Source organism: Gorilla gorilla, chromosome 16 (assembly GCF_029281585.2).
Source record: "Gorilla gorilla gorilla isolate KB3781 chromosome 16, NHGRI_mGorGor1-v2.1_pri, whole genome shotgun sequence".
Classification (NCBI taxonomy): Eukaryota; Metazoa; Chordata; class Mammalia; order Primates; family Hominidae; genus Gorilla; species Gorilla gorilla.
Window position 1 is genome coordinate 57,170,061 of NC_073240.2, and position 25,647 is coordinate 57,195,707.

Genomic DNA, 25,647 nt, shown 5'->3' on the forward strand with positions numbered 1-25,647 from the left:
AATCATATAATATGTGGTCTTTTGTGACTGACTTTTACTTAAGATATTTTCAAGGTTCATTCATGTTGCAGCCCCTATCAGTATTTTATTTCTTTTTATTGGCAAGTAACATTCTGTTATATGGATATAACACATTTAATTTATCTGTTTATCAGTTGGTAGCTTTGGGTTATTTGGGTTGTTTCTACTGTCTGGCAATTTTAAATACTTTGAATATTCATGTACAAGTTTTTGTGTGCACATATGTTTTTATTTCTCTTGGTTATATAGCCAGGAATGGAATTGCTGGGTCATATGGAAATCCTATGTTGACCTTTTGAGGAATTGCTGACTGTTTTCCAAACTGCCTGTACCATTTTACATTCCTACCAGTAGTGCATGAAGCTCCTAATTTCTACACATCCTCACCAACATCTGCTAGATTATCTTTCTGATAATAGCCATACTGCAAGTGTAAAAGGGTTACCTCATTGTGGTTTTGATTTGCATTTCCCTAATAACTAATGATGTTGAACATCTTTTCGTGTGCTTATTGGCATTTTTATATTTTCTTTGGAGAAATGTCTGTTAAGGTCTTTGCCCATTTTTTAAATTGGATTTGAAAAAATTACTGAATAATAAGAACTTTTAAGTTCTTTGTGTGTTTAGATACAAGTCTCTTATCAGGTATATTTTGCAAATAGTTTTCCCCTACAGTGGGTTGTCTTTCACTTTCTTTATGGTACTCTAAAGGCACAAAAGTTTTAAATTTTGATGAAGTCCAGTTTATCTAATATTTATTTGGTTTCCTGTGCTTTTGGTGTCATATTTAAGGGGAGAATGTATCTTAAATAAACTATCCTAGCTTATATTAGTGTGCCATTGTGAAAATAAAAATATACTGTTTGAGATTGCTTTGTAAAATGTAGTGACGATAAGAATTATGTAATATAGCATATCCTGAGATTTAGTAAGAAAATGTGCCCCCTTTATTAGTACCCTTACATTTCTCGTTTGTATGGTCATATTTAAAAACCCTGCTTTTTAAACATTTTGGTCTTGTATAATTAGCTTTATCTTGTAATAAATTTTAATATCAGAATCACTTAGACAAAATTTATATGCAGTAAATTCACACTTTTTAGTGTACAATTCTATGAGTTTTGACAAATGTATGCAGTAATATAACTATCACTATAATTGAGACATAGAACAGTTCCATCAGCCCCCCAGAATTACCTGTGAATTTAGTGAAGGCCTTCCCTAATCCCAGCACCAGGCAACCACTGATCTGTGTTTGGTTCTTAAATTTTGGACTTTTCCCAAATGTCACATAAATAGAATCGCATTGGATATAGCCTTTTGAATCTGTTTTTTTTTTTTTTTCAGTTAGCATAAAACATTTGATATGGTTTGGCTGTGTCCCCACCCAAATTTCATCTTGAATTCCCACTTGTTGCGGGAGGGAGCCGGTGGGAGGTAATTGAATCAGGGGGGCAGGTCTTTCCTGTGCTGTTCTTGTGATGGCGAAAATGTCTCAGGAGATCTCATGGTTTTAAAAGGGAGAGTTTCCCAGTGCAAACTTTCTTCTCTTGTCTGCTGCTATGTGAGACATGCCTTTTACCTTCCAACATGATTGTGAGACCTCCCCAGCCATGTGGAACTGTGAGTCCAATAAACCTCTTTCTTTTGTAAATTGCCCAGTCTTGGGTGTGTCTTATCAGCAGCATGACGATGAACTAATCCAGTAAATTGGTACTAGTAGAGTCGGGCGCTACTGAAAAGATACCAAAAAATGTTGAAGTGACCTTGGAACTGGGTAAGAGGCAGAGGTTGGAAAAGTTTGGAGGGCTCAGAAGAATACAGGAAAATGTGGGAAAGTTTGGAACTCCCTAGAGACTTGTTGAATGGCTTTGACCAAAATACTGATAATGATATAGACAATGAAATCCAGGCTGAGGTGATCTCAGATGGAGATGAGGAACTTGTTAGGAACTAGAGCAAATGTGACTCTTGTTATGTTTTAGCAAAGAGACTGGTGGCATTTTGTCCCTCCCCTAGAGATCTGTGGAACTTTGAACTTGAGAGAGATGATTTAGGGTATCTGGTGGAACAAATTTCTAAGCAGCAAAGCACTCAAGAGGTGACTTGGTGCTGTTAAAGGCATCCAGTTTTGAAAGGGAAACAGAGCACAAAAGGTTGGAAAATTTGCAGCCTGACAATGCAGTGGAAAAGAAAATCCCATTTTCTGAGGAGAAATTCAAGCCGGCTGCAGAAATTTGCATAAGTCTTGAGCAGCTGAATGTTAATCCCCAAGACAGTGGGGAAAATGTCTCCCAAGGTATGCGGAGGTCATACCCTCCCATCACAGGCCCAGAGGCCTAGGAGGCATGATTGGTTTTGAAATGTGAGGACATGAGATTTGGGAGGGTCCTGGGTTAGAATATGGTTTGGCTGTGTCCCCACCCAAATTTCATCTTGAATTCCCATGTGTTGTGGGAGGGACCCAGTGGGAGGTCATTGAATCATAGGGGCAGGTCTTTCCTGTGCTGTTCTCATGAGAGTGAATAAGTCTCAGGAGATTTGATGGTTTTAAAAATGGGAGTTTCCCTGCACAAGCTCTCTTGTCTGCCACCATGTGAGACGTGCCTTTACCTTCCAGCATGATTGTGAGGCCTCCCCAGCCATGTGAAATTGTGAGTGCAGTAAATCTCTTTCTTTTGTAAACTGCCCAGTCTTGGGTATGTCTTTATCAGCAGCATGAAAACGGACTAATACAACATTCAATATTTATCCCTATTATAGTCCATTCCTTTTTATTGCTGAGTAGTGTAAACTATGAATGAATGTACTTCAGTTTGTTTCCCCACTCATCGAGTAATAAAAGTTAATTATAGTATTTAATAGTCTGCACTTGTGTTTCCAGTATGGTAGCCACTTACCATATGTGGCTAAATTGTGATGTGCTATAAGTATAAAGTAAAAATCAGATTTTGAAGAATTCATGTAAAACAGAATGAAGAATGTAAACTATCTCAAAATCTCTTAATATTTTTTGTATTGGTTATATGTTGAAATAATATTTGAATATATTAGGTTAAGTGAAATGTTATTAAAATTAATTCTACCTGTTTGTTTTACCTTCTTACAGTGGCTACTAGAAATTTTGTAATTACATATGTATTCTGTATTCTATTTCTATTGGTCTAAGAAATATATATAATTGGTCTAAAGGGAAAAAGCTGTAGTGTCTAGGGGAACATCCATGTTTTAATTTGTCATGACTTTACCATTTACCGTTATGCACCCAAGCTCTGTCACATCACTGTTCTAGTCTCAGATAATCTTGAAACCTTGGTTATATATTTGATTCTTTTCATGTTCTTGGCCATCATCTCCAATCCTGTGCAATTTTTCTTCCAAATGTTTTTCATTCATCCGTTATTTTCAATTCTCATTTTGTGTCCATTTTCCATTTCTTATCCATTGTTTACTGTACTTTGTCAGTAGATTAATGTTGCCAAAGGGTGACATTGATTATACTTTTCCCTTTGTAGGGGGAGAATTTTTTTCCCCTTTGTATGGGGATAATTTTTTGAGTGCCATATGCCAGACAAAATGCATTTTATAGAAACGGAAACTGACTGGCCAGGCGCGGTGGCTGATGCCTGTAATCCCAGCACTTTGGGAGGCCAAGGCAGGCGGATCATGAGGTCAGGAGATCGAGACCATCCTGGCTAACATGGTGAAACCCTGTCTCTACTAAAAATACAAAACAGTGCCCTTCTAAGATGGCCAAATAGGAACAGCTCTGGTCTGTAGCTCCCAGTGTGATCAACGCAGAAGACAGGTGATTTCTGCATTTCCAACTGAGGTACCTGGTTCATCTCACTGGGACTGATTGGACAGTGGGTGCAGCCCACGGAGGGCGAACTGAAGCAGAGTGGGGTGTCGCCTCACCCGGGAAGCGCAAGGGGTTGGGGGATTTCCCTTTCCTAGCCAAGGGAAGCCATGACAGACTGTACCCGGAAAAACGGGACACTTCTGCTCAAATACAGTGCTTTTCCCAAGGTCTTAGCAACCGGCAGACAAGGAGATTCTCTCCCGTGCCTGGCTTGGCGGGTCACACACCCACGGAGCCTTGCTCACTGCTAGTGCAACAGTCTGAGATTGAACTGCGAGGCGGCAGCCTGGCTGTGGGAGGGGCATCTGCCATTGCTGAGGCTTGAGCAGGTAAACAAAGCGGCTGGGAAGCTTGGACTGGGCAGAGCCCACTGCAGCTCAGCAAGGCCTACTGCCTCTATAGACTCCACCTCTGTGGGCAGGGTGTAGCTGAGCAAAAGGCAGCAGACAACTTCTGCAGACTTAAACGTCCCTGTCTGACAGGTCTGAAGGGAGCAGTGGTTCTCCCAGCATGGCGTTTGAGCTCTGAGAATGGACAGACTGCCTCCTCAAGTGGGTCCCTGACCCCCGTGTAGCCTAACTGTGACACACCTTCCAGTAGGGGCCGACAGACACCTCATGTAGGTGGGTACCCCTCTGGGACGAAGCTCCCAGAGGAAGCATCAGCCAGCAATATCTGCTGTTCTGCAATATTTGCTGTTCTGCAGCCTCCGTGGGTGATACCCAGGCAAACAGGGTGTGGAGTGGACCTCCAGCAAACTCCAAAAGAACTGCAGCTGAGGGACCTGACTGTTAGAGGGAAAGCTAACAAACAGAAAGGAATAGGATCAACATCAACAAAAAGGACATCTACACCAAAACCCCATCTGTAGTTACCAACATCAAAGACCGAAGGTAGATAAAACCACAAAGATGGGGAGAAACCAGAGCAGAAAAGCTGAAAATTCTAAAAACCAGAGCACCTCTTCTCCTCCAAAGAATTGCAGCTCCTTTCCAGCAACAGAACAAAGCTGCACGGAGAATGACTGACGAGTTGACAGAAGTAGGCTTCAGAAAGTCAGTAATAAACTTCTCTGAGCTAAAGGAGCATGATGTTCTAACCCAACACGAGGAAGCTAAAAACCTTGAAAAAAGGTTAGACGAATGGCTAACTAGAATAAACAGTGTAGAGAAGACCTTAAATGACCTGATGGAGCTGAAAACCACGGCACGAAAACTCCGTGATGCATGGACAAGCTTCAATAGCCAATTTGATCAAGTGAAAGAAAGGGTATTAGGGATTGAAGATCTAATTAATGAAATAAAGTGAGAAGACAAGTTTACAGAAAAAAGAGTAAAAAGAAATCAACAAAGCCTTCAAGAAAAACGGGACTATGTGAAAAGACCAAATCTACATTTGATTGGTGTACCTGAAAGTGATGGGAAGAATGGAACCAAGTTGGAAAACACTCTTCAGGGTATTTCCCAGGAGAACTTCCCCAACCTAGCAAGACAGGACAACATTCAAATTCAGGAAATACAGACAACACCACAAAGATACTCATCGAGAGGAGCAACACCAAGATACATAACTGTCAGATTCACCAAGGTTGAAATGAAGGAAAAAATGTTAAGGGCAGCCAGAGAGAAAGGTCGGGTTACCCACAAAGGGAAGCCCATCAGACTAACGGGAGATCTCTCAGCAGAAACCCTACAAACCAGAAGAGAGTGGGGACCGATATTCAACATTCTTAAAGAATTTTCAATCTAGAATTTCATATCTAGCCAAACTAAGCTTCATAAGTAAATGAGAAATAAAATCCTTTACAGACAAGCAAATGCTGAGAGATTTTGTTCACCACCAGGCCTGCCTTACAAGAGCTCCTGAAGAAAGCATTAAACATGGAAAGAAACAACCGGTACCAGCCACTGCAAAAACAGGCCAAATGGTAAAGACCATCAATGAGATGAAGAAACTGCATCAATTAATGGGCAAAATAACCAGCTAACATCATAATGACAGGATCAAATTCACACATAACAGTATTAACCTTAAATGTAAATAGGCTAAATGCCCCAATTAAAAGACACAGACTCGCAAATTGGAAAAAGAGTCAAGACCCATCAGTGTGCTGTATTCAGGAGACCCATCTCATGTGCAGAGACACACACAGGCTCAAAATAAAGGGATGGAGGAAGACCTACCAAGCAAATTGAAAGCAAAAAAAAAGCAGTGGTTGCAATCCTAGTCTCTGATAAAACAGACTTTAAACCAACAAAGATCAAAAGAGAAAAGGCCATTACATAATTGTAAAGGGATCAATTCAACAAGAAGAGCTAACTATCCTAAATATGTATGCACCCAATACAGGAACACCCAGATTCATAAAGCAAGTCCTTAGACACCTGCAAAGAGACTTAGACTACCACACAATAATAATGGGAGACTTTTACACCCCACTGTCAGTATTAGATTAATGACACAGAAGGTTAACAAGGATACCCAGGACTAGAACTCAGCTCTGCACAAAGCAGACCTAATAGACATCTACAGAACTCTCCACCCCAACAGAATATACATTCTTCTCAGCACATCGCACTTTTTCTAAAATTGACCACAAAATTGGAAGTAAAGCACTCCTCAGCAAATGTAGAAGAACAGAAATCACAACAAACTGTCTCTCAGACCACAGTGCAATCAAATTAGAACTCAGGATTAAGAAACTCACTCAAAAACCACACAACTACATGGAAACAGAACAACCTGCTCCTGAATGACTACTGGGTACATAACGAAATGAAGGCAGAAATAAACATGTTCTTTGAAACCAATGAGAACAAAGACACAACATACCAGAATCTCTGGGACACATTTAAAGCAGTGTGTAGAGGGAAATTTATAGCACTAAATGCCCACAAGAGGAAGCAGGAAAGATCTAAAATTGACACCCTAACATCACAATTAAAAGAACTAGAGAAGCAAGAGCAAACAAATTCAAAAGCTAGCAGAAGGCAAGAAATAACTAAGATCAGAGCAGAACTGAAGGAGATAGAGACACGAAAAACCCTTCAAAAGATCAATGAATCCAGGAGCTGGCTTTTTGAATTTTGTCTATCAACAAAATTGTTAGACTGCTAGCAAGATTAATAAAGAAGAAAATAGAGAAGAATCAAATAGACGTAATAAAAAATGATAAAGGGGATACCGCCACGGATCCCACAGAAATACAAACTACCATCAGAGAATACTATAAACACCTCTACACAGATAAACTAAAAAATCTAGAAGAAATGGATGAATTCCTGGACATATACACCCTCCCAAGACTAAACCAGGAAGAAGTTGAATTTCTGAATAGATCAATAACAGGCTCTGAAATTGAGGCAATAATTAATAGCCTACCAACCAAAAAGAATCCAGAACCAGATGGATTCACAGCCGAATTCTACCAGAGGTACAAGGAGGAGCTGGTACCATTCCTTCTGAAACTATTCCAATCAATAGAAAAAGAGGGAATCCTCCCTAACTCATTTTATGAGGCCAACATCATCCTGATACCAAAGCCTGGCAGAAACACAACAAAAAGAATTTTAGACCAATATCCCTGATGAACATTGATGCAAAAATCCTCAATAAAATACTGGCAAACTGAATCCAGCAGCACATCAAAAAGCTTATCCAAGAAGATCAAGTTGGCTTCATCCCTGGGAGGCAAGGCTGGTTCAACATACACAAATCAATAAATGTAATCCACCACATAAACAGAACCAACAACAAAAACCACATGATTATCTCAATAGATGCAGAAAAGGCCTTTGACAAAATTCAACAGCCTTACATGCTAAAAACTTTCAATAAACTAGGTATTGATGGAACATATCTCAAAATAATAAGAGCTATTTATGACAAACCCACAGCCAATTTCATACTAAATGGGCAAAAACTGGAAGCATTCCCTTTGAAAACTAGCACAAGAGAAGGATGCCCTCTCTCACCACTCCAATTCAACATAGTGTTGGAAGTTCTGGCCAGGGCCATGAGGCAAGAGAAAGCAATAAAGGGTATTCAATTAGGAAAAGAGGAAGTCAAATTGTCCCTGTTTGCAGATGACATGATTGTATGTTTAGAAAACCCCATCGTCTCAGCGCAAAATCTTCTTAAGCTGATGAGCAACTTCAGCAAAGTCTCAGGATACAAAATCAATGTGCAAAAATCACAAGCATTCCTATACACCAATAACAGACACACAGCCAAATCATGAGTGAACTCCCATTCACAATTGCTTCAAAAAGAATAAAATACCTAGGAATCCAACTTACAAGGGATGTGAAGGACCTCTTCAAGGAGAACTGCAAACCACTGCTCAGTGAAATAAAAGAGGACACAAACAAATGGAAGGACATTCTGTACTCATGGATAGGAAGAATCAATATCGTGAGAATGGCCATACTGCCCAAGGTAATTTATAGATTCAATGCCATCCCCATCAAGCTACCAATGACTTTCTTCATAGAATTGGAAAAAACTACTTTAAAGTTCATATGGAACCAAAAAAGAGCCCTCATTGCCAAGACAATCCTAAGCAAAAAGAACAAAGCTGGAGGCATCACACCACCTGACTTCAAACTATACTACAAGGCTACAGTAACCAAAACAGCATGGTACTGCTACCAAAACAGAGATATAGACCAATGGAACAGAACAGAGCCCTCAGAAATAATGCCACACATCTACAACCATCTGATCTTTGACAAACCTGACAAAAACAAGAAATGGGGAAAGGATTCCCTATTTAATAAATGGTGTTAGGAAAACTGGCTAGCCATATGCAGAAAGCTGAAACTGGATCCCTTCCTTACATGTTATACGAAAATTAATTCAAGATGGATTAAAGACTTAAATGTTAGACCTAAAACCATAAAATCCCTGGAAGAAAACCTATGCAGTACCATTCAGGACATAGGCATGGGCAAGGACTTCATGACTAAAACACCAAAAGCAATGGCAGCAAAAGCCAAAGTAGACAAATGGGATCTAATTAAACTAAAGAGCTTATGCACAGCAAAAGAAACTACCATCAGAGTGAACAGGCAACCTACAGAATGGGAGAAAATTTTTGCAATCTACCCATCTGACAAACGGCTAATATATACAGAATCTACAAAGAACTTAAACAAATTTACAAGAAGAAAATCAACCCCATCAAAAAGTGGGCAAAGGATATGAACAGACACTTCTCAAAAGAAGACATTTATGCAGCCAACAGACACGTGAGAAAATGCTCATCATTGGTCATTAGAGGAATGCAAATCAAAACTGCAATGAGATACCATTTCACACCAGTTAGAATGGCAATCATTAAAAAGTCAGCAAACAACAGATGCTGGAGAGGATGTGGAGAAATAGGAACTCTTTTACACTGTTGGCAGAGTGTAAATTAGTTCAACCATTGTGGAAGACAGTGTGGCGATTCCTCAAGGATCTAGAACTAGAAATACCATTTGACCCAGCAATCCCATTACTGGGTATATACCCAAAGATTATAAATCATGCTACTATAAAGACACATGCACACGTATGTTTATTGTGGCACTATTCACAATAGCAAAGACTTGGAACCAACCCAAATGTCCATCAATGATAGACTGGATTAAGAAAATGTGGCACATATACACCATGGAATACTCTGCAGCCATAAAAAAGGGTGAGTTTATGTCCTTTGCAGGGACATGGATGAAGCTGGAAACCATCATTCTCAGCAAACTATCACAAGGACAGAAAACCAAACACTGCATGTTCTCACTCATAGGTGGGAATTGAACAATGAGACCACTTGCACACAGGGCAGGAACGTCACACACCAGGGCCTGTCTGGCGCTGGGGGGCTGGCAGGGGGATTGTATTAGGAGAAATACCTAATGTAAATGACGAGTTGATGGGTGCAGCAAATCAACATGATACATGTATACCTATGTATCAAACCTGCACGTTGTGCACATGTACCCTAGAACTTAAAAGTATATTAATAAAAAAAAAATTAAAATACAAAAAAGCCGGGCATGGTGGTGGGCGCCTGTAGTCTCAGCTACTCGGGAGGCTGAGGCAGGAGAATGGCGTGGCGTGAAACTGGGAGGCAGCTTGCAGTGAGCCTAGATGTCGCCACTGCACTCCAGCCTGGGTGACAGAGCAAGACTCCGTCTCAAAAAAAAAAAAAAAAAAAAAAAAGAAACTGAGTTTGATGGTTAAGCAAATTACCCAAGGTTATATATAGGTAGTGGCAGAATAGGATTCAAACTGTGTCTGACACCAAAGTCTGTGTTTTTTCAACAAATCATGTCATTCCCGAATCCCCCAAAATTAAATGAACGTAAGTACCATCTATTCCAAAATCTTATCACTGTTTAAGAGTTTAATACTTGAAACTTCTAGTTCACAATGAATGTACTAAGCAGTTACGATATATTGGCTATCTGAAGGCTTTTATAAAAGCTTCCATTGGATCTGAACTTTCCAGCTTGCATCCCTATCTACCCTGCCAGATAGGTATAATAATTCTCATGGGTTATGTAGCCATGACAACTCAAGATTGAATCATTCTCTGCTAAGTCTCATTTTATATCTCTATACAAACAAATCTTGGTGTACAGTTCACAGAAATGCCAGAGCTTGAGTTTGATGGACTTGCTTTTATAAATCTGCAAAAGCCAACCATTTTTAAAATTATTACGTATAACTTAAGCTGCTAATGCTAACAGATGGAGTTTTCTAAAATACAAAAACAGAAAGCATTTTATTTCAGCATTGGATTTTGTTTTTCTGTTAGTGATTTCTTTAAAATCAACTTTATTGAAGAATAACAAATACAATAAAACATACTTGTTTTTAGCTTATAATTCAATAAGTTTTCACAAATTAATATTCCCTCATAACTACTACCATAATCAAGATAATGAAAATTTATATTACCCTTCCAGATTATCCTTTGTACTCCTGCCCCATAAGTCTCCAACCTCTAACCATGGCACCAGGCAGCCACTGAGCTACATTTTTTCACTACAAATTAGATTTTCCTTTTCTAAAATTTCATACAAATGAAATTGTGAATATGGACTTTTGTATATCTGGCTAATTTTCTTCAGCATAACATTTTTAAGGTTCATCAATGTTTTACATGTGGTGTGGTTCATTTCCTTGTATTGCTCCATATTATTTATTTATGGATATGCCATATTTTGTTTATCTGATCACCAGTTGATGTGACATTCAATTTTTTTCTAGTGTGGGCTATTAAAAATCCACAGTGAATTTCCATGTACAAGTATTCTGTGTGAACACGTTTTTATGTATACCAAATACTTAGGAGTGGAATTTGTGAATTTTATGGAAAGTTTATGCTTAACTTTTTAAGAAACTGCTAAACTGTGTTCCACAGTGATTGTACCATTTTACATTCCCACTAGCAATATATGAGAATTAGAGTTACTCTGTATCATCACCGACACTTGGGATTATTATCTTTTTAATTTTAGCCATTCTAGAGAAGTAGTAGTATCTCATTGTAGTTCAATTTGTATCTCCTTTATAACTATGGATATTGAACATCTTTTCATGTGTTTATTGGCCATTCATATATCTTCTTTTGTGATGTATTTGTTCAAATTTTTTGCCCATTCAAAAATACTAAGTTGCAAATTCTTTGTTTCCCTATGTAATTCCTTTATTAGAAGAATGTATATTTTGAATAGTTTCTCTCAATCTGACTTGGCTTTATTTTCTCAACAGTGTGTTTCAAAAGACAGCAGTTTTAAATTTTGATGAATTACAAAATGTTATTTTCTTGTGGCTTTTGCTTGTTTACCCAAAATATTACTTTCTTGTGGTTTGTGCTTTTTTTCCCATTCTATCTAAGAAATCTTTATCCACTCCAAAGTAATGAGAGTTTTCTCCTGATTTCTTCTAGAAGTGTTATAGTGTTTGTGTGTGTGTGTATCTCAAAATCATATATAAATTGACCTGTAATCTATTTCAAGTTCATTTTATGTGTGATAAGGATCAGAGTTCACTTTTTTGCATATGGATAATACAGTTCTTTCCTCATTTGCTTACCATGGCACCAGTGAAGGAAATGAATTGGCTGTGTTTATGTATGGGTCTTCTTTGAACTATTCTGTTATATTGATATATGCATTTGATATAATTCATTAGGAAAGTCATGTGCACTGGAGTTTTCTTTTGGAAGGATTTCAATTACCAATTCAGTTTATTTAATGGATACAAGTCTATTCTGATTTTCTGCTACTATTTAAGTCAGCTTTGCTAATTTATGTTTTTCGTGGTATTTGTCCACTTCATCTAAGTCAGATTTACTGGCATAAATTTGTACATAATATTCTTTTATTATGTTTATAATACCTGTATGATGTGTAATAATGGCCCCTCTTTCATTTCTGATACTGATAATTTGTCTCTTCTGTCATTTATTCTTAATCAGTCCTACTTTAAATGTATTTACAAATCTCAGGTATAATGCATTTGCTACCCTTACTTTCTGAGAAGTCAATTCCCTCTCCCACTTTTGGAGATGATTATTAAACAGTTGGTCTTTTCTCCTCAACTTTCCAACACCCCTTCCAACCTCCTTATTCTTGGCTCATGACTTTGCTTCCTTTTTCATTAAGGAAACAGAATCAAAAGATAACTTTATCATCCTTTCACTAAATTTACAGCCTCGCTGCCTCTATACCACTCCCCACTCCAGTTACAGTGAATTAATACCTCTTCTGTCTAAAGCTGACCCCTGCACTTGTGCACTGGATTCTATTTACTGTCTTCTACTCAAGGTCTTTGCACTGGCAATTGTCCTTCCTCTTGCAAAATCAAATTTACTCTTATCAGATTATACTCATTAGTGTACAAACATTTCATAGAATCATTCATATTTCTATTTTAAAACTTCTTTAGATTTTACATCTACCTCCAGTCCTATATCATTGCTCCCCTTTATAGTGAAGCTTCCTAAAATTATTGTTTATAGTCAGTGTCTCTATACCTCATGTGCCATTTTCTCCTGAAGATACTTTTGCTTAGGCTTCCATCTCTACCCTGCCATTGAAACTACTCTTAAAAAGGTCACCAATAATCCACATTGTAGTTGTGGTCCATTGTACTTGGTCAGTTATTCCTCACATGAATTTATATCTCAGCAATATTTGAAATAGTTGATTACTCCTTCCTTGAAACACTATTAATTTGGCTTCTGGAGCACCACAATCATGATTCTCCCTCATTTTCCTGGCCTTACGTAGTAGAGTGCCCAAGTCTCTTCTCTGTCTATATCTAATCCTTAGATTATCTCATTCAGTTCCATGGCTTTATATACCATCTATATATACGTTGATCATCCTCACATTTCTGTGTCTTGCCCTTACCTCTTCCTTTCTGCCCACTTGATATCTCTATTGTGTGTTAAACTTCACATGTCCTAAAGGAAGCTCTTGCTTCCCTGCCCTCAGCAAACCTGCTTCTCTTCCTTCTCCCTGTCTTAGTAAAAGGCATCACCCAATTGTTCAGTCTAAAATTGAAGAGTCGTCTTGATCTATCTGTTTTCCTATATCTAGATCCAGCTCACCAACAAGTCCTGTCAATTCTGTCTTCAAAATACATAGAATAAACCACTTCTCAAAACATTCATTACATCTACTCAAGCCCAAGCCACTATCTTTTATTTAAACTATTATAATAACCTCCTAGATTGGCAGTACCACAGTGGCCAGAGTAATCCTTATAAAATTTAAGTCAGAGCCAGGCGCAGTGGCTTACGCCTGTAATCCCAGCACTTTGGGATGCCGAGGCAGGCGGATCACAAGGTCAGGAGATTGAGACCATCCTGGGTAACACGGTGAAACCCCATCTCTACTAAAAATACAAAAAATTAGCCAGCGTGGTGGCGGTTGCCTGTAGTCCCAGCTTCTTGGGAGGCTGAGGCAGGAGAATGGTGGGAACCCGGGAGGCGGAGCTTGCAGTGAGCCGAGATTGCACCACTGCACTCCAGCCTGAGCCACAGAGCGAGACTCCGTCTCAAAAAAAAAAAAAAAATTAAGTCAGATCATCACACACATACACATATGCATACACACTTAAAATCCTCCAAAGGCTTCCCGTGTCACTCAGAATAAAATCCAAATTTATAAGTAAAGCTTACAAGGTTCACCTAGGCTTGTCCTGCCCACTTCTCTTATCAAAACCTAACACTGTGCCTATGTCACTCGGCTGAAACCACACTGACCTTCTAGGTGATTTTTGAATATATTAAGTGGATTCCTACTACAGGATCTTTGTCTTCATTGTTCTTATTATCTGGAATTCTTTCCCCAAGATCTTTATTTGATTATTTTATTTTTTTAGAGAGAGGATCTCACTCTGTTGCTCAGGCTGGAGTAGAGTGGTGCAATCATGGCTTACTACAGCCTTGACCTCCCCAGCTCAAGCAATCCTTCTGCCTCAGCCTTCCAAGCAGCTAGGACCACATACATATGCCACAATGTCCAGCTAATTTTTAAATTTTTTTGTAGAGACAAGGTCTCCCTATGTTGCCTAGACTGGTCTCGAACTCCTGGGTTCATCTTCCCACATTGGACTCCCAAAGTGCTAGGACTACAGGCGTGAGCCACTGTGCTTGGGCTCCCTAAGATTTTTACTTAAATCATTACCTCACTTCATTTGGAAGACTTCCCTGACCACTTTATTTTAAATAGTTTTACCCTTCCCTCATTGTTCTGTCCCTTTACCCTTTTTTTCTTGATAGTCCTTAACACTGCCAGATATTACATATGTGTATGTGTATATATGTGTTCATCTTCTGTCTCTTCCTCTAGAATGCAAACGTCATGAGAGGAGGAACTTTGGTTAATTTGTGTGCCCATCATATAGAATAGTATCCTGCATGTAGTAAGTGCTTAATAAATGAGTTGAATAAATGAATGAAACCTATTAGGTATAGATAATATTACTCACAATTTCAGATATGGAAATGAGTCTACCACAGCTGGCAGGTTTTCTGATTCCAAGTCCATTCTTTTCTACCTTAGCCACTTGTTTCTGAAACCATATCTGATTATTTATTTATCCTCATCTGATTATTTCTTATCTGAATTTCTGTGGTGCTTCGTGTTATTCCCAGAGCATTTACTACATTTTGTCTTCTGCTGTGGCTGATGCATGCCCCTCTCTTTTCTTACTCTCCCCCAGTGCCTTTTATGAATGCTTTAATAATCATGAGAGAGTGGTACATCATTTCCTCTTGAAGCTCACAGTATTTGAATTTTAATGTTAAATTTGATTTTCTTAGGTTTTTTTTTTTTAAAAAAATTAATGTGCAACTCAGGACTTCAGATTTTTTGTGAAATTTTTGTCTAGCAACATGTAACTCCTTACATTTTTATAACAGTAGAAATTTGTTTAGTGGATTTACTCATATAGAAAACTTTACTTCCTACTTTACTATTCTTGTGGCTATCATTTTTTCCCCACACCTCCCAAGAAGAGGGCAGTATTGATTCAGGGATAGGGGACATCATGTGGTAGAGGATGGTTTTCATTTTCCTGTGAAATAGGTTACAAAGTCATCAGCAGGCAAGAGGGGAAAGATTCATTTCTATATTCTTAAGAAGGAAGACTGAAATGAGGCAGCAAGAAATGTGGACTTTGTAGCTAATGAGAATCTTTGCCTTTTCTATGTGAACAGTGAGATAAATCAAGCTAGCTCTTCCTGTAGCTGCCACCCACAAAGCTGTGAAGAAGGCTGTGATAGCAGATGGTATCCATACACAGTTTGATTTGTTTAGAAACCTACATAAAGAGCAGCATGTGTTTTGTTTTGTTTTTCCCCTTAATTACTCAGAGCCAGGGAGACCAGTTTTTAAATAAAATGTAGTGATATAGCCAGGAAAAAATTATAAAAGAATATAGACAACTGTATTTTTAACTTCATCGTTTCAACTCTATAATATTTATTGAGTATCTTCTCAATTTATTGAGTAAGGCTCTGGACTAGGCCTTACTTTGTAGGGGATATAAAGAAGAGTGGGTTTAGTATTACAAAATAAGTTCAGTTTAACTAACATGTGTGTTTGTGTCTTTTATATCCCACTGAAGTGCTGAGTATACAGAAATTAAGACAGTTCTTTTCTTCAAGGAGCTTAAACTATAGTGGGGGAAATAAAGTTAAGGAATAGTTTCAGTACCACATAGCAGATATGATGATAAATGTCTCTCAAGGTGCTATACAAGCTTTGAAGAGGGTACTTAATATAATCTGGGTGGATAATGAGGATTAGAAAGGAAATATGTCCTGGGAGAGCTAATGCCCTAGAGTACAAATCTAGCTGAGTCAGTAGGTGCTAGCTATGTGAAAATGAGTGGGCAGAGATCAGTGCTAGCTATGTGAAAATGAGTGGGCAGAGATCAGGGCAGGAGGAAGAGCACAGGCGAAGACTGAGGCAGGAAACACCATGGCTGTTTGGGAGAGATCCAGTTACTGCTGGTATTACTGAAAGTAACACCTTTGGCAGGAGATGAGGCTGGTTGACAGGGGAAAGATTATGGTGGAGTTCAGAGTTTATCCTCTAGGTTCATGTTTCTTCAGGTGTTGGCCTGTTGACTCTCTGCAACAGAATATCCTAGGATGTTTGCAGAAATATAAGACTAAACTCACCCCAGGATGTGGAAAATAATCTATAAGATCTGTTGTTTCTACTTAGAATTGGGATTTTCCTATAGGCCTATATAGAATGTTGTGCATTTAATGAATATATTCTTAAATGATTTACTTTGTCAGGTACACAGAAAAACAGTGGATAGTTTCTCTTAACATTGGTCTTTTTGGGAGGTTCCCAAGAGAAGAAATACAGTTATAATGAGTTGTTTATAAAATAGAGGACAGGTATACTGTGTCTTGAGTCAGTAAAGAGAGAGAAAATTCCAAACAAAGTAATTTGAAAGCCCGGTTCACAACTACATTTTTTAGGATATATTTCTCTAATACCAATTTGGGGCAAGAATTCCTTGAGACCTGTAACACTTAGTGTTCAGCCTCTACCCCCACGCGTGTGTGTGTGTGTGTGTGTGTGTGTGTGTGTGTAAAGTTTGAGAGAAAGCAAGGAATATGGATATGGAAGATACTGCAAAATGATAAAGGGGAAACCTATGATATATTTATAAATGTTCCATAATCTTTTTTACTATACAGGAATTAGAAAATAAAAGAAGACTGCAAAAACAGGCTGCAAGTAGTCAAAGTGCCACAGAGGTTCGCTTGAATAGAGCTCTAGAAGAAGCAGAAAAGTATAAACTGGAGTTAAGTAAATTAAGGCAAAATAACAAGGTATGAAAAAATTGAATAGCTTTTGTAGTGATCCCTTTTGGTAACTACTTCTTTTATGAACATGTCAAAAATAATACTTAAATTATAATTATTGATGTCATGCTGAACATTTCTCTTTTCAGAAGAAATATATTCATTAGCAGTATACACATTTCTAACATGTTAGGATGATATGCTTGTCTGTCGCCATTATTGGGTGATGGCACAACTCTTTGGAAGATTGATTTCTTCAGCCAGTTTTATCAGGTGCCCATATTATATGTCAGACACTTTTCTAAGCTCTTAGAAAAAGTTGTTTAAAAAAAAGTATCTTTTGTATCTCAAGTCTTTTATTCTTCTCTGAACCTCAGTTTTCTAATATATAAAGTAAGGCTCTATTTTACAGGGCAGTGGTTCTCAAACTTGAGCATGTATCAGAATCTCTGGGAGGGCTTGTTAAATCACATTGCTGGGTCCCATCCCCAGAATTTCTGATTTAATAGGTCTGGAGTGAGGCCTGAGAATTGGCAGTTTTAACAAGTTCCCAGGTAAATTATTGTAAGGATCACCGTAACTCCAGTGTCTAGCCAATGCTTGGCATAGAATTAGCATTCGGTGCCTTAAATATCTGTTGAATAAATGAAAGTTCAAATACCAATGTTCATGAAACCCCTTTGTACATTCTATAAATATTGGTTACTTTTTGGTTCTGTATTGACCTGAAAGGGTAATAAGTGATATTACCTATTTAATAATTTTTTATTTCATTCTATTTAATAATTAAATATTAAATATTTAATAATTAAATAATTTAATATTTGATAATTAAATAATTTAATTTAATATTTAGTAAATATTTAATTTAATATTTAATAAATAATTTAATTATTTAATAATTTAATTTAATCATTTAATATAATTATTAAATAATTAAATTATATAATTATTAAATAATTAAATTATATAATTATTAAATAATTAAATTATATAATTATTAAATAATTAAATTATATAATTATTTAATTAAATTATTAAATAATTAAATTATTTAATAATTAAAACAATATTTAATAATTAAAGCATTTGTTTAATAATTTAATTAAACTCTAATAATTAAAAATTTTTAATTGTGGTAAGCTAACACATAAGATTTACCTTCTTAAACATTTTAAGCATATAGTTCAGTAGTGTAGCATAGATTCACACTGTTATACAACCTATCCATGAACTCTTTTCATCTTGCAAAAACTGAAACTCTCTACCAATTAAGCCACTCCCCATTTCTACCTCCCTCTAGACCCTGGCAACCACCATTGTACTTTCTGTCTCTATCAATTTGACTGCTCTAGGAAATAAACATGAGTAGAATTATACCATATTTGTTTTTCTTTAACTGGCTTATTTCACTTAACATAATGTTAAGTGACTCTATTCAATAATTAAAACAATATTTAATAATTTAATCATGACTTGGATAATGAAATTAGGAACCACCTTCATTATATACACAGATAATACATTTTGGATTAAGTTAGTAACACTTAACAGGAATAGACTGAAAGTGACCTTGATACATCCTCTAACATGTTTGAGAGGCAAATATGTGCCATAGTGACTACAGAGTTTTAAGATGTCTGTGAGATAGTTTGTTATATGGTCAGGTCATTTTCATATTCAGGGGCCATCAATGATGGTATAACTGGGATTTATTAATAGAAGTTATTAAATGAACAAGTTAGGAAGTCATCTTTATAGACTCACCAGTAATTAGCATGTTATTAGAGTATTATTTCCAATTTGGTGCATTTTAAAGGGATTTTGAAGAAAATGAAGAATAACCACCTAGGTATCAGGATTTCCTAATTGTTGTAGATTTGACCTCTATATTGTATTAGTTCACATATTAAGAAAACAGAAGGAAAATGGTTTCATGAAACAGATGACTCTCCATATTCTAGCCAGCCATTTTGTTTTATTTTGTTTTAATTTTTTTTTAGGTTTGTGGGTACATGTGAACGTTGCATAGGTAAACAGGTGTCATGGCGGTTTGTTGCACATATATTTCATCACCTAGGTATTAGGCCCAGTACTCAATAGTTATCTCTTCTGCTTCTCTCCCTTTTTCCACCTTCCCCACTTCAAGTAGACCCCAGTGTCTGTTTCCTTCTTTGTGTTCTGTAAGTTCTTATCATTTAGCTCCCACTTATAAGTGAAAACAAGCGGTATTCGGTTTTGTGTTCCTACATTAGTTTGCTAAGGATAACTGCCTCCAGCTCCATCCATGTTCCCACAAAAAACATGATCTCGTTCTTTTTTATGGCTACATAGTATTCCATGGTGTATACGTACCAAATTTTCTTTATCCAATCTGTCATTGATGGGCATTTAGTTCATTCCATGTCCTTGCTATTGTGACTAGTGCTGCAGTGAACATTTGTGTGCATGTGTCTTTATGGTAGAATGATTTATATTCCTCTGGGTATAATACCAATAATGAGATTGCTGGGTCCAATGGTAGTTCTGCTTTTACCTCTTTGAGGAGTCACTGTACTGCTTTGCACAATGGTTGAAGTAATTTACACTCCCACCAACAGTGTATAAGTGTTCCCTTTTCTCTGCAACCTCACCAGATCTGTTATTTTTTGACTTTTTAGTAATAGCCATTCTGACTGGTGTGAGGTGGTATTTAATTGTGGTTTTGATGTGCATTTCTCTGATGATCAGTGATATTGAGTTTTTTTTTCATACTTGTTGGCCACATGTATGACTTCTTTTGAGAAGTGTCTGTTCTTGTCCTTTGCCCACCTTTTAATGGGGTTGTTTTTCTCTTGTAAATTTGTTTAAGTTCCTTATAGAAGCTGGATATTAGACCTTTATCAGATGCATAGTTTGCAAAAATTTTCTCCCATTCTGTAGGTGGTCTTTTTACTCTGTCGATCATTTATTTTTCTGTGCAGAAGCTCTTTAGTTTAAGTAGATCCCACTTGTCAGTTTTTGCTTTTGTTTCAGTTGCTTTTTCTGTCTTTGTCGTGAAATCTTTGCCTGTTCCTATGTCCAAAATGGTATTGCCTAGGTTGTTTTCCAGGGTTTTTATAGTTTTGGGTTTTCCATTTAAGTTTTTAGTTCATCTTGAGTTGGTTTTTGTATAAGGTGGAAGGAAAGGGTCCAGCTTCAGTCTTCTGCAAATGGCTAGCCAGTTATCCCAGCACCATTTATTGAAGAGGGAGCCCTTTCTCATTGCTTTTGTCAGGTTTGAAGATCAGACGGTTGTAGATGTGCGGCCTTATTTATGGGCCCTCTACTCTGTTCCATTGGTCTATGTGCCTGTTTTTGTAACAGTACCTGTTTTTGTACCATGCTGTTTTGGTTACTGTAGACTTGTAGTATACTTTGAAGTCACGCAGTGTGCCTCCAACTTTGTTCTTTTTGCTTAGTATTGCCTTGGCTATTCAGGCTCTTTTGTGGTTCCATGTGAATTTTTAAATAGTTTTTTCTAATTCTGTGAAGAATGTCACTGGTAGTTTGATAGGAATAGCATTGAATCTGTAAATCGCTTTGGGCAGTATAGGCATTTTAATAAGTGTTCCTATCAGTGAGCATGGGATGTTTTTTCCCTTTGTGTTTTCTCTGATTTCTTTGAGCAGTGTTTCATAATTCTCATTGTAGAGATCTTGCACCTCCCTGGTTAGCTGTATTCCTAGGTATTCTTTTTGTGGCAAGTGGGGATGGGATTGCTTTTCTGATTTGGCTCTCGGTTTGGCTGTTGTTGGTATATAGGAATGCTGGTAATTTTTGTACATTGATTTTGTATCCTGCAACTTTGCTGAAGTTGTTTATCTGCCAAAAGGAGCTTTTGGGACAAGACTGTGGGGTCTTCTAGATATAGAATTACGCCGTCTGCAAACAGATAGTTTGACTTCCTATTTGGATGCCCTTTCTTTATTTCTCTTGCCTGATTCCTCTGGTTAGGACTTCCAATACTATGTTGAATAGAATTGTTGAGAGAGGGCATCCTTGTCATGTGACAGTTTTCAAGGGAATGCTTCCAGCTTTTGTCCATTCAGTATAATGTTGGCTGTGGGTTTGCCATAGATGGCTCTTATTATTTTGAGGTCTGTTCCTCCAATATCTATGTTATTTAGAGTTTTTAACATAAAGGGTGTTGAATTTTATTGAAAGCCTGTTCTGCATCTATTGAGGTAATCATGTGGTTTTTGTCTTTAGTTCTGTTTATGTGATAAATTGCATTTATTGATTTGTACATGTTGAACCAACCCTGTATCCCGGGAATGAAGTCTACTTGATCATGGTAGATAAGCTTTTTGATTTGCTCCTGGATTTGGTTTGCAAATATTTTGTTGAGGATTTTTGTATTAGTGTTCATCAAGGATATTGGCCTGAAGTTTTCTTTTTTGGTTGTCTCTCTGCCAGGTTTTGGTATCAAGATGATGCTGGCCCCATAGAATGAGTTGGGGAGGAGTCCCTCCTCAGTTTTTTGGAATAGTTTCTGTAAGAATGGTACCAGCTTTTCTTTGTACATCTGGTAGAATTTGGCTGTGAATCCACTGGGTCCCAGGCTTTTTTTGGTTGGTAGGCTATTTATTACTGATTCAATTTTGGAGCTCATTATTGGTCTGTGTAGGGATTCAGTTTCTTCCTGGTTCAGTCCTGGGAGGGTGTACATGTCCAGGAATTTGTCCATCTCTTCTAGGTTTTCTAGTTTGTGTGCATAGAGGTGTTCATAGTAGTTTCTGATGGTTGTTTTTATTTCTGTGGGGTCAGTAGTAACATTCCCTTTGTCATTTCTAATTGTGTTTATTTGAATCTTCACTCTACTAGTCTAGCTAGTGGCCTATTTTATTAATTTTTTCAAAAAACCAACTCCTGGATTCATTTATCTTTTGACTGGTTTTTCATGTCTTGATTTCCTTCAGTTCAGCTCTGATTTTTGTTATTTCTCATCTTCTGCTAGCTTTGGGGTTGATTTCTTCTTGCTTCTTGAATTCTTTCAGTTGTGAAGTTACGTTGTTAATTTGAGATCTTTCTAACTTTTTGATGTGGGCGTTTAGTGCTATGAATTTCCCTCTTAACTCTCCCTTAGCTGTGTTCTAGAGATTCTGGTATGTTATATCTTTGTTGTTATTTTCAACTTTTTTATTTCTGACTTAATTTCATTATTTACCCCAAAGTCATTGAGGAGCGTGTTGTTTAATTTCCATGTAATTGCATGGTTTTGAGTGATTTTCATAGTCTTGACTCCAATTTATTGTGCTGTGGTCTAAGAGTGTGTTTGGTATGATTTCGGTTCTTTTACATTTGTTGAGGATTGTTTTATGTCCAATTATGTGGTCAGTTTTAGAGTATGTGCCATATGGCACTAAGAAGAATGTATATTGTGTTGTTTTTGGGTGCAGAGTTCTGTAAAGGTATCATATCCATTTGGTCCAGTGCTGAGTTTAGGTTCCAAATATCTTTGTTAATTGTCTACCTCGATGATCTGTCTAATACTATGGAGAGTTGAAGTCTCCCACTATTATTGTGTGAGAGTCTATGTCTCTTTGTAGGTTTCTAAGAACTTGCCTTATGAATCTGGGTGCTTCTGTGTTGTGTGCATGTATATTTAGGCTAATTAGGTCTTCTTATTGAATTCAACACTTTACCATTATGTAATGCCTTTCTTTGTCTTTTTTGATCTTTGTTGGTTTGAAACATTTTGTCTGAAATTAGAATTGCAACCCCTGCTTTTTTCTGTTTTCTATTTCCTGGTAGATTTTCCTCTATCCCTTTATTTTGAGCCTATGAGAGTCATTAAATGTCAGATGGGTCTTTTGAAGACAGCATACCATTTGAGTCTTGCTTTTTTATCCAGCTTGTCACTCCATGCCTTTTAAGTGGGGCATTTAGGCTGTTTATATTCAAGGTTAGTATTAATATGTGTGGATTTGATCGTGCTATTGTGCTGTTAGCTGGTTATTAGGTTGACTTGTTTGTGTAATTGCTTTACACTGACATTGATCTGTGTGGTTAAATGTGTTTTTGTCTTAGCTGGTAGTGGTCTTTGCTTTCTATGTTTAATGCTTCTTTCAAGAGCTCTGGTAAGGCAGGTCTGGTGGTAACGAGTTCCTTCAACATTCACTTATCTGAAGAGGATCTTATTTCTCCTTCACTTAGGTAGCTTAGTTTGGCTTAATATGAAATTCTTGAGGGCTTTTTTTTTTTTCTTTAAGAATATTGAAAAATTAGCTGGGCGTGGTGGTGGGTGCCTGTAGTCCCAGCTACTTGGGAGGCTGAGGCAGGAGAATGGCATGAACCTGGGAAGCGGAGCGTGCAGTGAGCCGAGATTACACCACTGCACTCCAGCCTGGGTGACAGAGCGAGACTCTGTCTCAAAAAAAAAAAAAAAAAAAAAAAACAACAACAACAAAAAAACAGATGTGATCCTTGTAGCTGTGCACCTATCTTATAATGAAATTGAATGTTTAGATAATCCATGAAGCAACACCTAGATAATTATCGAATTTAGATAATCTATCAAAGCTAAGGTGCAACTGCAATAAATGCTGTGGAAAGTATATGGTGCTTTGAGCAAGTAACCAAGCCAATAAATGCCTTTTTTTTAAAAAGATCCAATGAGCATTTATTATAACACAACTGGCTACTATAGTTCTTTTGCATTTCCATGTAAGTTTTTAGAATCACATTTGAAGTTTTGATAGGCATTGTGTTGAATCTACAGATCAGTTTTGGGAAAATTGACGTCTTAATAGCGTCTTTAAAATCATGAATAGAGAAAATCTGTTTATTTAAGCCTTCTTCAATTTTTCCAAGCAGCTTTTATATATATATAGTTTCCAGAATACAGGTTTTACACATTTTTTTTTCAAACTTATCTCTTAGTGTTTCCTTTTTTTGATGTTATAAATGTTCTTTAAATTCCAGTTTCCCATTGTTTGTTGCTATAATGGAGAAATACAATTTATGTTTGCATAGTCTATATCCTCAACTTTGCTGAACTCACTTATTCTAGAAGCCTTAGGATTTTCTACAGACTTTTTCTGTAAAGGACCAACTAGTAAATGCTTTGGCTTTGTGGGCTACATATGGTCCCTTGTGTATTCTTCACTGGTTTTCTTTTTTAAAATTTATTTAATACCTTGAAAATAAATCATTTTTAGTTCACAAGTTTTAGAAAAACTGACTGCAATTTCCTGAGAGATCTTACCAGGAATGGATGTTGAATTTTGTCAAATGCTTTTTCCCTTATCTATTGAAATTATATTTTTCTTTTTTAGTCTTTCAAATGTTAAAACAACCTTGTATTCCTGGGATATATTGCACTTGGTGATGGTGTGTCATTATCTCTTTTATATATTATTGGTTACTTTTTTGTGAATGTCTGTATACATGGGAACATAGTGCTAGTCTGTTTAGTCTGTAGTCTTGTTTTAGTTTTCTTATATATTATTTTCATCTTTAGGTTTTTTGGTTTGAATTTGTTTTGGTTTTGGTTTCAGGGTAATGCTGCCTTTATTAAATGAACTTCCAAATCATTCTTCTGGAGAAGCTCAACTTTCAGATAAGTTTTTGTAGGGTTGGTATTATTTTTTCTTTGAATGTCTGGTAGAGTCCACAGGTAAAGCTGACTGGGCCTGAGGTTTTCTTGTGGAAAGATTTTATACTTCAAATTCAATTTCTTTAATAGATAACAGAAGTATTCTTTATAGAGGCTATATTTTATTGTGTTTTGGGTGCTTACATCTGTCAAGGAATCTGTTCATTTCGTTTATGTTGTCAAATTTACTGGCATACAGTTTTTTACACTAGTTCCTTATTGTCCTCTGAATATTCCTCCTACATTCGTGTGGGTCATTCCCCCCTCTCATTCTTGTATTGGTAATTTGTGTCTTTTTTACTTTTTCTGATCAGTCTTACTAGCGGTTTACTAATTCTGGTTTTATTGATTTTCCTCTACTGATTTTTTATTTTTTTTATTGATTTCTGCTCTATTTCTTTCCCTCTCCTTACTTTTGGGTTCAATTTGTTCTTTTTCTCTTTTCTCTTTTTTTTTTCTCCCCTAGACGGAGTCTTGCTCTGTTGCCCAGGGTGGAGTGCAGTGGCGCAAACTTGGCTCACTGCAACCTCCGCCTCCCAGGTTCAAGCGGTTCTCCTGCCTCAGCCTCCTGAGTAGCTGGGATTACAGGCCCCCGCCACCATGCTCGGCTAATTTTTGTATTTTTAGTAGAGATGGGGTTTCACCATGTTGGCCAGACTGGTCTCGAACTACTGACCTCGTGATCTGCCCGCTTTGACCTCCCAAAGTGCTGGTATTAAACAGATGTGAGCCATCACGCCTGGCCTCTTTTTCTAATTTTTTAAAATGGAAGTGGAGACTGTTGATTTGTACCCTTTCTTCTTTGCTAATATA

General features: G+C 37.1%; 1 protein-coding gene across 22 annotated transcripts in view; it reads left to right on the forward strand.

The window, feature by feature from the left end:
- The window catches only part of TEX9 (testis expressed 9), a 220,971-nt gene that overhangs the window by 142,769 nt on the left and 52,555 nt on the right, over positions 1 to 25,647 (forward strand). For all 22 annotated transcript variants that reach the window (XR_008672166.2, XR_008672167.2, XR_010131178.1 and 19 more), the window contains one exon: positions 17,109 to 17,243. Coding sequence is in view for 17 of the 22 variants with exons in the window: in XM_063699010.1 (XP_063555080.1) it covers positions 17,109 to 17,243 (135 nt within the window). In the remaining 5 variants the exon portion in view is untranslated. The remainder of the gene's footprint in view (positions 1 to 17,108; positions 17,244 to 25,647) is intronic.